Genomic DNA, 17,541 nt, shown 5'->3' on the forward strand with positions numbered 1-17,541 from the left:
GCTGGCGCCGGCGGGATGCCATTGTTTATTCAGGCTTAATTATTCTCCGGCCCAGATGGGCCGAAGTCCCGCCGACGTGGCCACGGGTCATGTCGGCGAAAATCAAAGTTGGTTTATAACGGCGTCAACCGTGGGGGTGGGGGGGGGGGGGGGTGGGGGGGTTGGGGTGGGGGGAGGTTGTTGGGGGTGGGGGGTGTTGGGAAGAGCGAGAGATAAATCACTTACCCCGAGTGCCGGTGGGTTGGGGGGGGGGGGGTTTTGTGAAGAGAGAGAGTGAAATCACTTACATCGCGTGCCGGGGGGTCGGGGTAGGGGTGGGTGGTCGGGGTAGGGGTAGGGGTGGGGGGTAGGGGTAGGGGTGGGGGGTAGGGGTGGGGGGTAGGGGTGGGGGTGGGGGTAGGGGTGGGGGGTAGGGGTAGGAGTAGGGGTGGGGTAGGGGTAGGGGTGGGGGGGTAGGGAACTCAAGGTTCTGCAAGATGGCATAATTAAGTTCAAACATTTGGAGTAATAAATAATGAGGATCACCAAGAGTGCAGCAAATGTTTTTCTCTCTCTCTCTCTCAGATAAGGCACGCAGCACAATATACTCGCCATTTAAAAAAAAAACAAGGCATTCACATCTATTCCAGCCGTGTTGGTTGTGGACTCTGCCACCCCTACCCCCTCCCCCCCACACCCCCCCCTACCCCCCCCCCCCCCCCCCCCCCAACCCCTACCCCGGGCGGCGTTGATGATGTTGCCCGACGTCAACCGACGCGCCACTTCCGCAGCGGGTGAAACTGACGCGTACAGCGTCACTCCGCTGCTGGCCCTTTTGGGACGGGAGATTTCGGGCTGATAAGCGGGCCCCGACGCCTGAGTCACCAGCGCCGTTTTTGCCCGCCGGTCAAGGGCGTCGCGATGGACTTCGGTGAATTTCGCCCCACATCTGGAATACTGTGTACAGGGTTGGTCTCAATAATTCAGAAAGGATATACTTGCATTGAATGGTACAGCGATGGTTCACTAACGGTGTCTGGGATGAGGAGGTTGCCCTTTGATGAGAAATTGAGTAAACTGGGATTATATTCTCTGGTTTAAAAAATGAGAGATGATCTCATTTAAAGCTACAAAACTCTGAAGGGGTTCAGTAGGTTGGACATTGAGAGATTGTTTCCATTGGTCAGGGAATCTAAAATGCAGGGACACAATCTCAGGGAGAGTTTCATGAGGGGGCGCATGCGATCGGGGTCGGGCCCCAGCACTCCGTTCTGGACCACGTAGCCGAGGATGTCTAATCGGTTTGTGCTGAACACACACTTCTCCTTTTGAGCAGTTTAGCGGTGTGTAGGAATTTGGAAAGGTTAGCGTTGTGGTCCTGCTGGTCGTGGCCACAGATGGTGATGTTATCCAGGGATCTGACAAAGGAGCTGTTGCCCTCTTCTGGAGCACCTTGGAGGAGCTCAGACGACAGGCAGTTCGTCAAACAGGTACATTTGCACCTCCCTGTTTACCATTGCTATGGGGCACCTCGGTATCGCCCCCAGATCTCAGACTGGCAGTGGCATCCAGAGGTCACAGCCAGTGTACTGGCATGCAGGTCCGAACGTGACCCCTGGATCCCCTGAGGGTGTCTCTGAAGCTTCTTCTCCATGAAAGTCGCCACACTCACAATAGAGGAGGATGTGCCCCCAGTGCTCAAGGTCAGTGCAGTGTTCATGTTCCACATGGACTGCTCAGTGACAGAAACTATGGGACGCAGACCATCCTGGATATCTGCCAGGACTAGCCACGTATCCTGCAGGACATCCGTCAACTGTCACCTGATGGCCGTTTCCAGACGTCTCCATCTGCTTGGACTCAGCACAGTCCTGATCTCCAGCCGCACTCCCACTGTCTGCCTTGGGATGTCTCTGCCTCTGTCACCTCCTCAGACGAGTGTGCTGTGCCCTCACCACCATACACTATTTGCAGAGATGATAGCCTAATGCCCACTGGGTTTCTATGTTGATGCCTGGTTCCGAAAGTTGTGAAATAAGTGCGGTTGGGTCGGTTCATTTTGTGATAAGAAATGAAATGAAAATGAAAATCGCTTATTGTCACGAGTAGACTTCAAATTAAGTTACTGTGAAAAGCCCCTAGTCGCCAAATTCCAGCGCCTATTCGGGGAGGCTGTTACGGGAATCGAACCCCACCTGTACCCACAGCACATGCACCTGGAAAATGCACTCTGGTCATAATTCCAAATCCCCGTTTCACCAAGACCGGGGGAGATGGCTGGCCCGTGGAAATCCAACTCTAGAGCATCAGTTTCACTCCAAGTGAGGACCAGCAGATTGGGAGACCCTGTTGATTTGGTGGTGCTCTGTAGCACTTGTCTTCTCCTGGCAGAGGACAGCACAAAGCTTCATTAATGTTCCATCCTCCTTTAGGGCCATTCCAGGTGCCCCAGCCACCACATGCACATTTAGCGCACCATTTTACTGTGGCACACCTCCCCCTCCAATGCATTGTGGCCTATGGTGCTGACAGCCCAGACTTGACAGGGTAGGCTTCAGTGCCAGTTGGCGTATACACCCAGGTCCCTGAACACACAGGGGAATGGGCCCCGGACTACACTGCTCTGCACAGGTCCATGCCATCTCTGTACTTTCCCTTGGTATCCACAGAAGATTGTTGAAGCTTTTGCGGCACTGAAGCCAGGTGCGGTGTACAATACCTTACCCACTGACCTGGGTGGCAACCTCCATCTCTGCCTTCTTTGTCTGATGGGGTAGCCTTCTCTTGCCATCCCAGGGCATGAGAATGTAGCATCTGGCACTTAGCCCACCCGACTGACCCTCCCGCCTTCCTGGTGCTGATGGCATCTCTGCACAACAGGAATGTTATTATTGTTATTCTACACAGTGCCCTCAGCCACCCCGCAACTCTTGATGACCTTCAGACTGATGTGTTCCCACCCCCACTCAGCATGAGCCAGTAGACGCATTACACGCTGGCCGGGCCTTAGCTTGCCACCCAGTGTGCTAATGCGTTAACTTTGCAATCTCGGGTGGGAGCAGGTTGCATATCCGCTTTCTCCCATGAGAACTTCAGCCGCATCCCCCATGAATGTAAAATTCAGGCCCATTTTTCTGTGGCGAGCAGATCAGGGCAGAATTAAGGGGTTGTTATTCGGGCAGGTTACTTGTCACCCGAAAGGAACAGAACAGCAAAAAGGGCAAACTTGTATTGTTCTGTTTTCAAACAAATAACTAATTAAGTAAATTGGACCAACAGATCATCATAGAACTTGCACATTGTGCTGCATGCCTTTTGTTCTTCCGCAAGCTAAAAAGTTTATCAATTAATTTTTCCTCATCACTATGCCCATTTATGGATGCATAGTCACACTGAATCTGTACTGATGCTGGAAGAAGCATGTTGATTCAAAAGAAAGCAAATATATTTAAAAGAAACATAAGCCTGCAAATTAAAAAGGTAGAAATCCATGAAGCAGATAACATCAGACATTCTTCTGCTATTACATGAATAATTTATTCTGACACGAATAATTTATTTTGAGACCTACATCCAACAATTTCCCACCATGTACAGTTGTGTAAAATGCTAGTATTAGTTCTCATCGCCAGTGTGACTTTCAATTGTAAATGCAGGATACTGTAAGGTATGGGGTTTTCTGGATTCGGCAATGAGTGAACAGATGAAAAGATTTTGGTTTAAAAATATCAACATGAAATAAATATTGCAAAGGGAAAAGTTATCTGAGGTGCTTTTGGAACTCAATTGAAGTCTATCATGCAGCAAATGACGAAATCTGAATGATCACTTGTATTACAGAAATGTCAGAATAACACAACTGGCGACCACTGTGAAAAATGTCTTGATGGCTATATTGGTGATATTGTCCAGGCTCATCATAAATCTTGCCAGCCTTGTCCTTGCCCTCTGAGCATACCTTCAAATAAGTAAGTGGAAAAAACAAAGACTTATTTACTGTAGTCCTGCAATTGTTATTTGATTTCTTAAGTGGTGTATGCTTCACAAACAACCTGCGTAATGTGGATCTGCTGTGTTTAATGAAAGATTTTTTAAATCAGCTGAATCTTGGTTAGCTTATCATAACATGTGAAGTATATGTGATCTTCACTATTTGGAGATCCTATAGAGCCGGTCATCACCCGCTTGGAATTAAGAATACAACTTTATCTAATTTATAGATAAAATATATTGACTAAGTAGACGCAGAGCGAATGTTTCCTCTTGTGGGGCATTCTAGAATGAGAGGTCATAGTTTTAGGATAAAGGGTAGCAGATTTGAAACAGAGAATAGGAGAAATTACTTCTCTCAAAGAGTCGTGAATCTGTGGAATTCACTGCCCCCGGAGTGCGGTGGATGCTGGGACATCTATGGGAAGCAAGAAATGAAATTGCAGAGCCGTTGGCAATGATCTTTTTGTCCTCGCTGTCAACAGGGGTGGTACCAGAGTATTGGAGAGTGGCGAATGTCGTGCCCCTGTTCAAAAAAGGGAATAGGGATAACCCCGGGAATTACAGGCCAGTTAGTCTTACTTCGGTGGTAGGCAAAGTAATGGAAAGGGTACTGAGGGATAGGATTTCTGAGCATCTGGAAAGGCATTGCTTGATTAGGGATAGTCAGCACGGATTTGTGAGGGGTAGGTCTTGCCTTACAAGTCTTATTGAATTCTTTGAGGAGGTGACCAAGCATGTGGATGAAGGTAAAGCAGTGGATGTAGTGTACATGGATTTTAGTAAGGCATTTGATAAGGCTCCCCATGGTAGGCTTATGCAGAAAGTAAGGAGGCATGGGATAGTGGGAAATTTGGCCAGTTGGATAACAAACTGGCTAACCGATAGAAGACAGAGAGTTGTGGTGGATGGCAAATATTCAGCCTGGAGCCCAGTTATCAGTGGCGTACCACAGGGATCAGTTCTGGGTCCTCTGCTGTTTGTGATTTTCATTAACGACTTGGATGAGGGAGTTGAAGGGTGGGTCAGTAAATTTGCAGATGATACGAAGATTGGTGGAGTTGTGGATAGTGAGGAGGGCTGTTGTCGGCTTCAAAGAGACATAGATAGAATGCAGAGCTGGGCTGAGAAGTGGCAGATGGAGTTTAACCCTGACAAGTGTGAGGTTGTCCATTTTGGAAGGACAAATCTGAATGCGGAATACAGGGTTAATGGTAGGGTTCTTGGCAATGTGGAGGAGCAGAGAGATCTTGGGGTCTATGTTCATAGTTCTTTGAAAGTTGCCACTCAAGTGGATAGAGCTGTGAAGAAGGCCTATGGTGTGCTAGCGTTCATTAGCAGAGGGATTGAATTTAAGAGCCGTGAGGTGATGATGCAGCTGTACAAAACCTTGGTCAGGCCACATTTGGAGTACTGTGTGCAGTTCTGGTCACCTCATTTTAGGAAGGATGTGGAAGCTTTGGAAAAGGTGCAAAGGAGATTTACCAGGATGTTGCCTGGAATGGAGAGTAGGTCATACGAGGAAAGGTTGAGGGTGCTAGGCCTTTTCTCATTAGAACGGAGAAGGATGAGGGGCGACTTGATAGAGGTTTATAAGATGATCAGGGGAATAGATAGAGTAGACAGTCAGAGACTTTTTCCCCGGGTGGAACACACCATTACAAGGGGACATAAATTTAAGATAAATGGTGGAAGATATAGAGGGGATGTCAGAGGTAGGTTCTTTACCCAGAGAGTAGTGGGGGCATGGAATGCACTGCCTGTGGTAGTAGTTGAGTCGGAAAATTTATGGACCTTCAAGCGGCTATTGGATAGGTACTTGGATTAGGGTAGAATAAGGGAGTGTAGGTTAACTTCTTAAGGGCAGCACGGTAGCATTGTGGATAGCACAATTGCTTCACAGCTCCAGGGTCCCAAATTCGATTTCGACTTGGGTCACTCTCTGTGTGGAGTCTGCACATCCTCCCCGTGACTGCGTGGGTTTCCTCCGGGTACTCCGGTTTCCTCCCACAGTCCAAAGATGTGCAGGTTGGGTGGATTGGCCATGAAAAATTGTCCAAAATTCTATGATTAACCTAGGACAAAAGTTCGGCGCAACATCGTGGGCCGAAGGGCCTGTTCTGTGCTGTATTTCTCTATCTATCTCTAACATCGAAGCATAGAATTTTGCCACACAGAAGGAGGCCGTTCGGCTCATCGTGTCTGCACCAGCTCCCAAAAGAGCAACCTAGCTAGTCCCACTCCCAAGTTCTATCTCCATAGCCCTCAACATTCATCACTTACAAATATATTTCCTTTGAAACCTCCTATGGAATCCCCCGACACCACTTGCTCAGGTAGTGCATTCCAAACCCCAACAACTCACTGAGTAAAGAACTTTCTCCTCATTTCACTCCTAACTCTCTTGCTGACCAGCTTGAAATTGTGACCCCCCCCCCCCCCCCCGTCAGTGACTTACCTACTAGTGAAAACAGAATATCCTTCTTTACCATGTCAAAATTGTTCAGAATTTTGAACACCTCAATAAGGTCACCTCTTAATCTTCTCTGCTCCAAGGAGAAGTTCAATCTTTCCCTGTATCTAAAATTCCTCATTCCTGGGGCGGGATTCTCTGACCCCACGCAGGGTCGGAGAATCGGCCGGCAGCGGCGTTATTCCCGCTCCCGCAGGGTTTTTAAATCTCCCACCGGCCAAAGACCAGCGTTGTGCGAATCCCGCCGGCAGCCTCTGAAAACAGCTGGCGCCGGCGGGATGTCGTTATATTTTTAGATTCCCCAAATCTCCGGCCCGCATGGGCCGAAGTCCCGCCGACGTGGCCACGGGTCACGTCGGCGAAAATCACAGTTGCTTTAAAACGGCGTCAACCATTGATGATGGTTGACGCCGTTCAGTGTCGGGGGGTGGGTTGCGGCATCGGGGGGGTGGGTTGCGGCATCGGGGGGGGGGTGTGTTGCGGCATCGGGGGGGTGGGTTGCGGCATCGGGGAGGTGGGTTGCGGCATCGGGGGGGTGGGTTGCGGCATCGGGGGGGTGTGTTGCGGCATCGGGGGGGTGGGTTGCGGCATCGGGGGGGTGGGTTGCGGCCATCGGGGGGGTGGGTTGCGGCCATCGGGGGGTTGCGGCATCGGGGGGGCGGGTTGCGGCCATCGGGGGGGTGGGTTGCGGCCATCGGGGGGTTGCGGCATCGGGGGGGCATCGGGGGGGTGGGTTGCGGCATCGGGGGGTGGGTTGCGGCCATCGGGGGGGTGGGTTGCGGCCATCGGGGGGTTGCGGCATCGGGGGGGGTGGGTTGCGGCCATCGGGGGGGTGGGTTGCGGCCATCGGGGGGTTGCGGCATCGGGGGGGCATCGGGGGGGTGGGTTGCGGCATCGGGGGTGTGGGTTGCGGCCATCGGGGGGGTGGGTTGCGGCATCGGGGGGGTGGGTTGCGGCCATCGGGGGGGTGGGTTGCGGCCATCGGGGGGGTGGGTTGCGGCCATCGGGGGGTTGCGGCATCGGGGGGGCATCGGGGGGGTGGGTTGCGGCCATCGGGGGGGGGCATCGGGGGGAATGGGTTGCGGCATCGGGGGGGTTTGGGGGCAGCGGCGTGCAGAGGAGGGGGGTGACGGATGCCCGGGGCCAACGCACCGTCGCCCCCCCTCTGCACGCAGCTGCCCCTACCCCAACCCCCTCCCCTCACCACCCCTACCCCCTTCACCACCCCTACCCCCCTCCAACGCCGCACCCCCCCACCCCCACCCCCACCCCCCACCCCCACCCCCCCCCCCCCACTAATGGCGCACCCCCCCCCCACTAACGGAGGAAGGAAGGGGGAGGAGGAAGGAAGGGGGGGAGGAGGAAGGAAGGGGGGGAGGAGGAAGGAAGGGGGGGGAGGAGGAAGGAAGGGGGGAGGAGGAAGGAAGGGGGGGAGGAGGAAGGAAGGGGGGGAGGAGGAGAGGGGGGAGGAGGAGAGAGGGGGGGAGGAGGAGAGAGGGGGGGGGAGGAGGAGAGAGGGGGGGGTGTGTGGGTACTGGCCTTCAGAGGGAGGGGGACGGGGTGTGGGTACCGGCGTTGAGGGGGGGGACCCGGCGTTGAGAGGGGGGGGTTGCGGCGATGAGGGGGGGTTGCGGTGTTGAGGGTGGGGGGTTGTGGCGTTGCGAGAGATGGGGGGCGGCGTTGAAGGGGGGTAGGGGTGGTGGGAGGGGGGGTAGGGGTGGTGGGGAGGGAGGTAGTGGTGGTGGGGAGGGAGGTAGGGGTGGTGGGGAGGGAGGTAGGGGTGGTGGGGAGGGAGGTAGGGGCGTTGGAAGGAGGTAGGGGTGGTGGGGAGGGAGGTAGGGGTGGTGGGGAGGGAGGTAGGGGTGGTGGGGAGGGAGGTAGGGGCGTTGGAGGGAGGTAGGGGGGGGGGGGAGGGAGGTAGGGGTGGTGGGGAGGGAGGTAGGGTGGTGGGGAGGGAGGTAGGGGTGGGTGAGGGGGGTGTGTTGGGTAGGGGGCAGGGCGTTCAGAGGGGGGGGGCGACGGTGCGTTGGCCCCGGGATCCGTCGCCCCCCCTCTCTGCACGCCGCTGCCCCCAAACCCCCCCCCCCGATGCCGCAACCCCCCCCCCACCCCCCCCCAAATGCCGGAACCCCCCCCCCCCAACCATGCCGGACCCCGCACCCCCCCCCCCCCCAAAGCCGGGAAAAACCCCCCCCCCCAAAAGCCGGGAACCCCCCCCCCCACCCCCCCACCACCCCCCCCAAAGCAAAGCCGGAACCCCCCCCCCAAATGCCGGAACCCCCCCCCACCCAAAGCCGGAAGCCCACCCACCAATGCCGGAAAACCCCCCCCCCTCCCAGTCAGACACCCCCCCCCCCAATGCGGAACCCCCCCAATGCGGTAAAACAACCCCCCCCCCCCCCAAATGCCGTAACCACCCCCAAATGCACGGAAACACCCCCCCCCCCCCCCAAATGCCGGAACCACCCCCTCCCCCCCAAATGCCGGAACCACCCCCCCCCCCCCAAATGCCGGGTCTGTCTCTCTCCTCCTCCTCCTCCAAAAAACGCCGGGTCTCACCACTTCCGCAGCTGGTGAAACTGACGCGTATCGCGTCATTCAGCTGCTAGCCCCTCCGGGAACGGAGAATAGCGGCCTAAAAGAAGGCCCCGACGCCGGAGTGATTAACACCGATTTTTCTCGCCGGAAACCCGCGTTACGACGGGCAACGGAGAATCCCGTCCCTGGTATCATTCTCGTAAATCTTGTCTGTACTCTCTCTAGGGCATTAACATCCTTGCTTAAATAAAGTGCCCACGACTGAACACAATATTCCAAATGTGTTCTGACCAATGATTTGTAGACGTGCAGCATTACTTTCTTGCTTTTATACTCTGTACCTCTATTTATAAACTCAAGGATCCTGTAAGCCTTAACAACTGTTTCCACTTGCCTGGCCACCTTCCGAGAATAATGCACTTGAACCCCGAATTCCCTTTGCTCCTGTACTCCCCTTAAAGTTGTACCATTAAGCCTGCATTGTCTCCCCATATTTCTTCTCCCATAATGCATTACCTCACATTTCTCTGCATTGAAATCCATCTGCCAAGTGTGTGCTCATTTGACCAACTTGTCAACGTCCCTCTGAAGTCGCTTAGTGCCATCCTTACAATTCACTATTCTCCCTAGCTTAGTATCATCTGCAAATTTAGAGATTTTCCCCTCAACACCCATCTCTAAATTGTTTATAGACATCAGAAAAAGCAAGGATCCCAGCAATAAGCACTAGGGAACATCACATTCAACTCGTCTCCAGTCTGAGAAATATCCATCTGTGCCTACTATCAGTTTCTTATCTCTTAACCAACTTCTAATACATGCTGCCAAGGACCCATCAATCCGCTAACCAACCTGCCTTGTGGCACCTGAGCAAATGCTTTCTGAAGGTCCAATACAGTGGCGCGGTGGCTGAGTGGTTAACACAGCTCCAGGGACCCGGGTTCAATTCTGACCTTGGGTTACTGTCTGTGTGAAGTTTTGGACATCCTCCGAATGTCTACGTGGGTTTCCTCGGGGTTGTCTGGTTTCCTCCCACTGTCCAAAGGTGTGCAGGTTAGGTGGATTGGTCATGTTAAATTGCCCTTAGTATCCAAAGGTTGGGTGGGGTTACAGCGATAGGGTGGAGGATTGGGCCTAGGTACGATGGTCTTTTGAGGGTCTGTGCAGACACGATGGGCTGGAAGGCCTCCTTCTGCACTGTAGGCATTCTATGATGACAACATCCACAGCATTACCCTTATCTACTGCCTTTGACACTCGTCAACAAACTCAATTACATTTGTCAGACATAACCTGCCTTTGCCAAAACCACACTGACTGCCTAGTATTAACTTATTTTTCTCTCAGGAGGCAATTGCCTCCTTTTGCATTGTAGGGCTGCTATATATTCTATGGTCGGCCATATTAATAAGTGCAGCTATTGAATATAATAATGTTAAGCCTGGTTGAATGTAGCACAGACAATGGCAAGGGCGGAAGTAAAAGCTTTAAAACTGCTATGAAATGGAAATTGACTTTTTCTTGTATTTTCTTTCTAATTACAGTTTTGCTCTTTCCTGTATGATTAAAGCTGACAAATTGCGATGTGTATGTCAGAAAAACTATGCTGGACCCAGGTGTGAAAGGTTGGTATTTTTTATTTTGGTTGTTTGCATTAAATTGTGTGTGATAGAAAAATATTTTATCCTGTATATTTTTAGCAGTAGGAGATGGCAAAGGTGTGACACCCTAAACTGGTGAGCAGGACAAGCAACTGAGGATCTCCTTTACCAATTAGATTGAAGGATTGAAGGTTAAATAGAATGGGTTAATTCAGAAAGATAAATAAATAGAGAGAAGAGAAACAACAAGAAAAAGTAAAAGATAAACTTATTTTTTAAAATATCCAACAGCATTTAAAATCTGAAGGACTGGGTGGCCACAATTATTGCCATTCATTTTCATGCCCAAGAGGTTGTCTAGCAATGATTAGCACCTATGACATTGTTAAATGTATACGTGGACTAATAGGGGCAAGCCATAGTTTTCCGTCATGGGCTTGATTTGTGTTCAGCCTGAAAATATTTTTCAAAACTCATGTTCAGACAATGCAGATGACTGAGAAGCCAAATCGTGAGATAATGTTTTCCCAAAGCTACTTTTGGATATCCACTTTAAATTGTGTATCTTCCCTCGTATTTATGTTGACAAAAACGTTTGGGCCACAATAATTTTACTCTGTTCATCCTCTACACTATGATGTATTGTCTTAGTATGTAGATGAAGCGTTATTCCACGTCATCATAGGATGGGAGCAATGTTATCTCAAATTTCTCTTTTCTCTGCATAGGCAACGTGTTGCACTCTGTGATTCTTTACAGATTATCACAAGGAGGTGCATGCATGCTTCTTAAAGGAAACATTGGGTGTGCGTTGCCTATTTATTATGAGCGCAGTGCACCCTAGAATTCCACGCACTCATGCATGCATCCAGGTTAGAAGGAGCATTACCTGGAAGTACCTTGTAAGGCTGTTAAGTACAAAAGTAGAAAATGCTTCAATTCCCTGTAATGGTAATCCTCATTTTAATGAGACCTTCTTCAAAAAATGCTAAACATTTACCAAAGTAATTACCACCCAAATATGGAAGAGCCCTAGCTGCATCACAATGAAGAACAAATGTATTTAAAGAGATGCTTGTTTATTCCAGATGTGCACCTGGTTACTATGGAACACCTTTACTCTATGGAAGCAGTTGCAGAAAATGTAACTGTAATGGTAACTCTGATCCCAATCTCATATTTGATGACTGCAATGAGGAAACTGGGTATTGCCGCAATTGTCTGCGAAATACGACAGGCATCCACTGTGAACGCTGTGCCCCTAGTTACTATGGAGATGCCATCAATACTAAAAACTGCACAGGTGTGTACATCTATTTATATAGCTGTTCAATGATTGTTACAACTTCCAAATGCAGCTGAAGACCTTAAGAGTGAAACAGAATGAACAATAAATTAATTCATTTACTTACAAGTTGCTAATGTGTACTTAATTGCCAAAAGTACCATGTAAGTATGGGAAAAATGGGAAAACAATGATTTTGGAAATTCGAGCCTGAGCTTTGAACAAGAGAAACAAAATCACTTTCAGGCTCAGGAATAAAATTTCATAAGAATGTTTAAGCTTTAATTTTTTTAGTGCTGTTCCTATTCTTTTAATAAACTAAGGCTTTTTTAAACTTCCCTGACAGCCTTTTTCCAATCATTTTGTGGAAGCCAGGTTGTAATTAGAAACCTCAAATGCTGGCAATTTAGTCAAGGAAAGTTTATTTGTGGAAATATGGTGAAAATACCATGGGTGAGTAAGTCATACTCTTTCTGAATAGTCGGAGACCAAAGTATCATGTTCTATCAGAAACACTAACGGTGACTTGGATTCGATTTATGAGTAGGTCACTAATATTTCACCTCTGTGCCCAAGTATGAATTTGCTCCATGCTAGACTAAACAGTTTTAAAGCTATTTTTACCTGCCATCTTATCTTCTCCCAAGCCATATCGTAGCCTGTTCATACAACTTATCAACTTGAATAATATAAACATTTTTCCTTGATAATATTTTATCATCAATTTATATAATGTAGCCTGAGTATACAGATATTTCTCCACAAATGTACACTTCATAAAACCATTTTATTTCACAATAATGAAAATGAAAATGAAAATCGCTTTATTGTCACGAGTAGGCTTCAATGAAGTTACTGTGAAAAGCCCCTAGTCGCCACATTCCGGCGCCTGTCCGGGGAGGCTGGTACGGGAATCGAACCGTGCTGCTGGCCTGCTTGGTCTGCTTTATAAACTAGCGATTTAGCCTTGTGAGCTAAACCAGCCCCTAAATAAACATAATGATTATAAATCAACAGATGATTTGATTCACTTCGTTCAATCAATAGTTTCTTTTTGCACAACACAAAATAATACAACAAACTGTTTACTTTTTACAATCTGTGGGGAATCAAGTTAAAGCCTACCACAATAAAATAAACAGCTTTTATGTAACTTCTTTGAAACATATGGAAAGATATTCTGCGTTAATATGCAACACTTTACAAATTCTTTCTGTGCAATAACAGGTCAGATAAATTGTAATTGTCCTAAACTTGAATGTAAACAATGCAGATCAAAGCTTTCAGCCTTCTAGGCGTACACACATACTTATATACTTTAAAGGGCAATGAAATTGAATTTTTGAAAACCACTTCAAAGGTTTCCACCACTTTAAAGGTAAATTACTTTTACCTTTGTCACACAGAGCTTTAAACCTGACATACTGACAGGCCTTTTAAATGGGTTAAGAGGTACAGATTGGATCACTTTCATTTTATTACAAGAACACTTTAATTTTTATATACTGACTGACTATTTAATAGGTTTAAAGGCTGGAGATGGGAAGGGCAGCCATACAAGCCCCATTCAAGGAAATACCCCTGGCTTGGGCCCTTCCAATCCAGCACAAGCCCCCTGACTCCTACCTCTGTTGAAGGGTCCCCCTCTGGTAGCAATTATTGGGAAGTTACTTACCAACTTGCCACCTGTTGGACTGCAAGATGCCAGGTTGGCACTACCAAGGGGTGGGCCTGAAAGAGGGGTATTGAGGGAGGCACTGGTGGTGGCTGAAGGGGTGTCTGGGGGCTGAAGAGGGTTTCTGAGAAAGGGGCCCTTGACAGCTATTAGTTTGCTGGGGTCCCATACCAATGATCTGGGGAGGAGAGTGATGGTGGGGGTCTGCAGCAGCTTTTTGAGATCAGAGCGCCTCTTTTAAAGGGCGGTCTGATCTCAGAGGTGTGGGAGAGTTTAGGTCCCACCCCTCTCAGTTGCAGCGTGGACCCCAGCATGCCATGGAATTGTATGGAAAAGCAAATTCAGCTAAAAGAAAATTCCAAGTGCCATAGCATAGCACATCAGGGTTGCTCTTAGCGCCAGCGGGAATCACTCTTGTTTCCCAGGAGTTCGCAGGAGCACTTAGTCATGGATCAGGAGAATCGTGTCCAAAGGCAAGTTCAGCTGTGAATTTTCCTAAGTACCAACCTCTCCTAAAAATGACGCACTTCCTTTAATGCATACTCACATAATCTCCTCATCATTCTTTGTGTTGTAAACTATGTTTGATCACTTCCCTAATGAGCTCAATTTTAAAAATGCTCCCACGTGTGTCTTAATCAAGATCGGAATCCCATTCCTTTTCATATGCCCCATTACATCAGTGAATGGTGCAATTAGACAATTTCAAACAACAGTTACGGTGGGAATTAAAAACAGATGAAGGTTTATCTAAAGTGTCTCGCATTCAGAAAATATTTCCAAAGATTCTGAAGGAAGAGAAACAACCTTGCTCAAGTTTGCATTTTAATAGATGGAGAATCCTCTGAGGAATGGACCATTGATTTCTTGATTTGTACTCCTAAACTGTAATTCTCTTAAACTGGGACTTTAGGGGTCTGCATGAACAGGATAGGATACCGGGTCAGTGGTGATGTGAATGTGGAGAGGCCATTATACAGGGGGAGTTAGGTGGCATGCCCGTCACCTTTCTACTACAACGGCATTTGACAGAAGCAAGGGAGAGGTAGATGACCCATCCAACCAGAGGCTAATTGAGTAATTTATGTGGCCAATCAAGGGCCTCTTCCCATCATCATTGGAATTTTACCAGAGGCCATTCACTGAGTGTGGATGCAAGTGGCCTCCATGCAAGTTGGGGGGCTCTGAACCAGGCAACCTCTAGAGGACCCTCACAATGGCAGTGGCTACCCCCACAACAATACCCACCTCCCTACCCACACCTATCACAGTCCCACTGCAGAAACCAAAGAGTTTCAGTCCCTCTGATTGGCAGGAGTTCATCATTATCTCTGTGATGGGCATGAAGTCCGGATGGGGCTCTCCCCACGGGCTAAGTCAGAGTCTTGTAGTTTTCTGGTTCATTATCGGGGTCACCACTATCCTGACAAAACATTAGCCTGAGAGTGCACATTCCGTTAATGCATCCTTTGTGCCAACAACACACTGAAGCTCAACACTATCCAAGACAAAGCAGCTTACCTGATCAGCACCCTAGCCATCACTGACATGCAGCAGCAACAGTCCATCCCATTTAGAAGATGCAATTCATCAATCATCTTTCAACAACACCTTTCTGTAATAGTCCACATGGGACTACAGGATGGGAATGCTTGTCTTCCTTTTGCCTCTTGCGGAGTATGAGCTCCCCTGCTAGGGACAGCATGGTAGCATAGTGGTTAGCACTATAGGTTCACAGCACCAGAGTCCCAGGTTCGATTCCCATTTGGGTCACTGTCTGTGCGGAGTCTGCATGTTCTCCCCGTGTCTGCGTGGGTTTCCTTTGGTTTCCTCCCACAAGCCCCAAAAGACGTGCTGTTAGGTCATTTAGACATTCTGAATTCTCCCTCAGTGTACCCAAACAGGCACCAGAATTTGGCGACTAGGGGAATTTCACAGTAACTTCATTGCAGTGTTAACATAAGCCTACTTGCGAAAATAAAGATTATTATTGTATCTAGTTAATCACTGTATAAAAAGTTGGCCATTAAGACACTAACCAGTAGAGAACCTGGCAGGGATCTACCAGGTTGTGTACGTATTGTTCTTGGAAATAAACTTTGTTTTTTATTTCACTTGGTGCGGACTCCCCATGTCCTTATTAAACTGACGGTGAGGGTGGGATTGGCTTTCTCATCAAAATTGTCACAGCAGATTGGAAGATGGTATCCTCCTGTGGGGCACTAGGGTTGTTGTCCTGGTGAAGGGACAGGCTATCATATTGAAGGACCTTCACAGCAGACATTCTGGTGTGTCCAAAAGGACGATGCTAGTGATAAGCTACGTCAGGTGGCTGGGATTGGACAACAATATCGAGACCTTGGCTCAGCAGTGCTCCAGAACCTTCCCACAATGGCACCCCTATGCCCTTTGAGTGGGCGGGGCGCCCTTGGACTCATGTACATCCCATTTCCTCTGGCCCTTTTTTGGGTTTGTTGTTTCTCATCTTGGTAGATGCCCACTCAAAGTGGCTGGAGGTCCAGAAAATGGCGATGTCACCACGCGGGCAATGGTTGTGCATTTACGCATTTCGTTTTTCACACATGGAGTCCGTGAGTACTTGTAACCGACAACATCTTAACATCTTGTATCCTCTTTTACGAGCGAGGAATGGGATTCATCATGGCCACACCACCCCTTACCATCCAGAATTGAATGGCCTGGTAGAGAGGGTCATGCAGACGGTTAAGCGGAGGTTCATGAAACAGACTTCTGGCTTGATGGATACAAGATGGGCAAGATTTTTTCTTTTTACCAAACCACGCTTCACGAAGTAACTAGGGTAGTCCCCACTGAGATGTTCATCGGTCATAGGCTTCGCATCTGACTGAGACAGCGGGGCAAAGGTTCACCATAACGAAGAGATGCAAGGGCGTTGCCTCGTTTGACATCGACCTATTCGACACTTCGCACCGGACAACGTGGTGTTCATTTGTAATGGTGCTCGCTGGTTCTCTGGGATTGTCGTCAATCAAATAGGACGGTCTCCTACCAGGTTCTGAGAGCATATTATGAGATGGCACCTGGATCACCTTCACTCGCGGAGGTTGCTCCCTCAGGAAGTGCCTTGAAAGAAGCCTATCCCAGGTCTCCCAGCTATATTGCATACCAGCCTGCTGTAACGCTTCCAGTCTTTCTTGATGCTGACATGCCCAACATTGTGTCTTCTGACTCTGAGAAGGAGATGCAGACCTCTGAGGTCTCGGACACTGCTCCATAGTTCAGCCGCCTCCTGGCGATCGCCCACCATGATGTTCCTGATGCAGACCATGTTCGTCAGCATGGTGTACTGATCCGACGCATCAGCTCAATGAAGACTTGCCAGAACTGAAAAGACTCCGCCGTCCTCCATCTACACCTCCTCATCGTTCATGGAGGGGCTCTTTGGACTTTAGAGGAGAAGAATATAATATACCGCAAAGGACCTATGGGGTGCGTATGCTTGCCTTTCCGGTGCTCCTTGCGCAGTACATGTCCTCTGTTAGGTGTAGGGTATCTCTGTAATCACTGTACAAAAGGTCTGCCAGTAGAGAACCCAGTAGGGATATACTGGGTTGTGTACATATCGCTCTTATAAATAAACTTTGATTTTTATCTCACTCAGTGTGGCCTTCCCGTGTCCTTATTAAACTTTCAACACTGCGACCTCTACCACCAAGACAGCAGATGCATGGGAACATCACCACCTGCAGTTCAGAGGGCAGTTCACCATAAAATCATAAGACGGAGGTGCAGATGTAGGCCATTTGGCCCATCCAGTCCTCTCCACCATTCATTGAGATCATGACTCATTTGATGTGACAATCCTGTACTCTATTTTCCCACCTTATCCTCACAATCCTTTATTCCCTTACTGATTAAACATCTGCCCATCTCAGCCTTGAACACACTTAACAATTCAGCCTCTACAGCCCTCTGCAGTAAAGAATTCCATAGATTCACTACTCTCTGAGAGACAAAA

General features: G+C 49.0%; 1 protein-coding gene across 1 annotated transcript in view; it reads left to right on the forward strand.

The window, feature by feature from the left end:
- The window catches only part of lama4 (laminin, alpha 4), a 214,094-nt gene that overhangs the window by 44,608 nt on the left and 151,945 nt on the right, over positions 1-17,541 (forward strand). The window contains exons 3-5 of the mRNA XM_038799653.1: positions 3,820-3,947; positions 10,525-10,605; positions 11,670-11,884. Of these exons, the coding sequence (XP_038655581.1) occupies positions 3,820-3,947; positions 10,525-10,605; positions 11,670-11,884 (424 nt within the window). The remainder of the gene's footprint in view (positions 1-3,819; positions 3,948-10,524; positions 10,606-11,669; positions 11,885-17,541) is intronic.

This window comes from Scyliorhinus canicula, chromosome 6 (genome assembly GCF_902713615.1).
Source record: "Scyliorhinus canicula chromosome 6, sScyCan1.1, whole genome shotgun sequence".
NCBI classification, from domain to species: domain Eukaryota; kingdom Metazoa; phylum Chordata; class Chondrichthyes; order Carcharhiniformes; family Scyliorhinidae; genus Scyliorhinus; species Scyliorhinus canicula.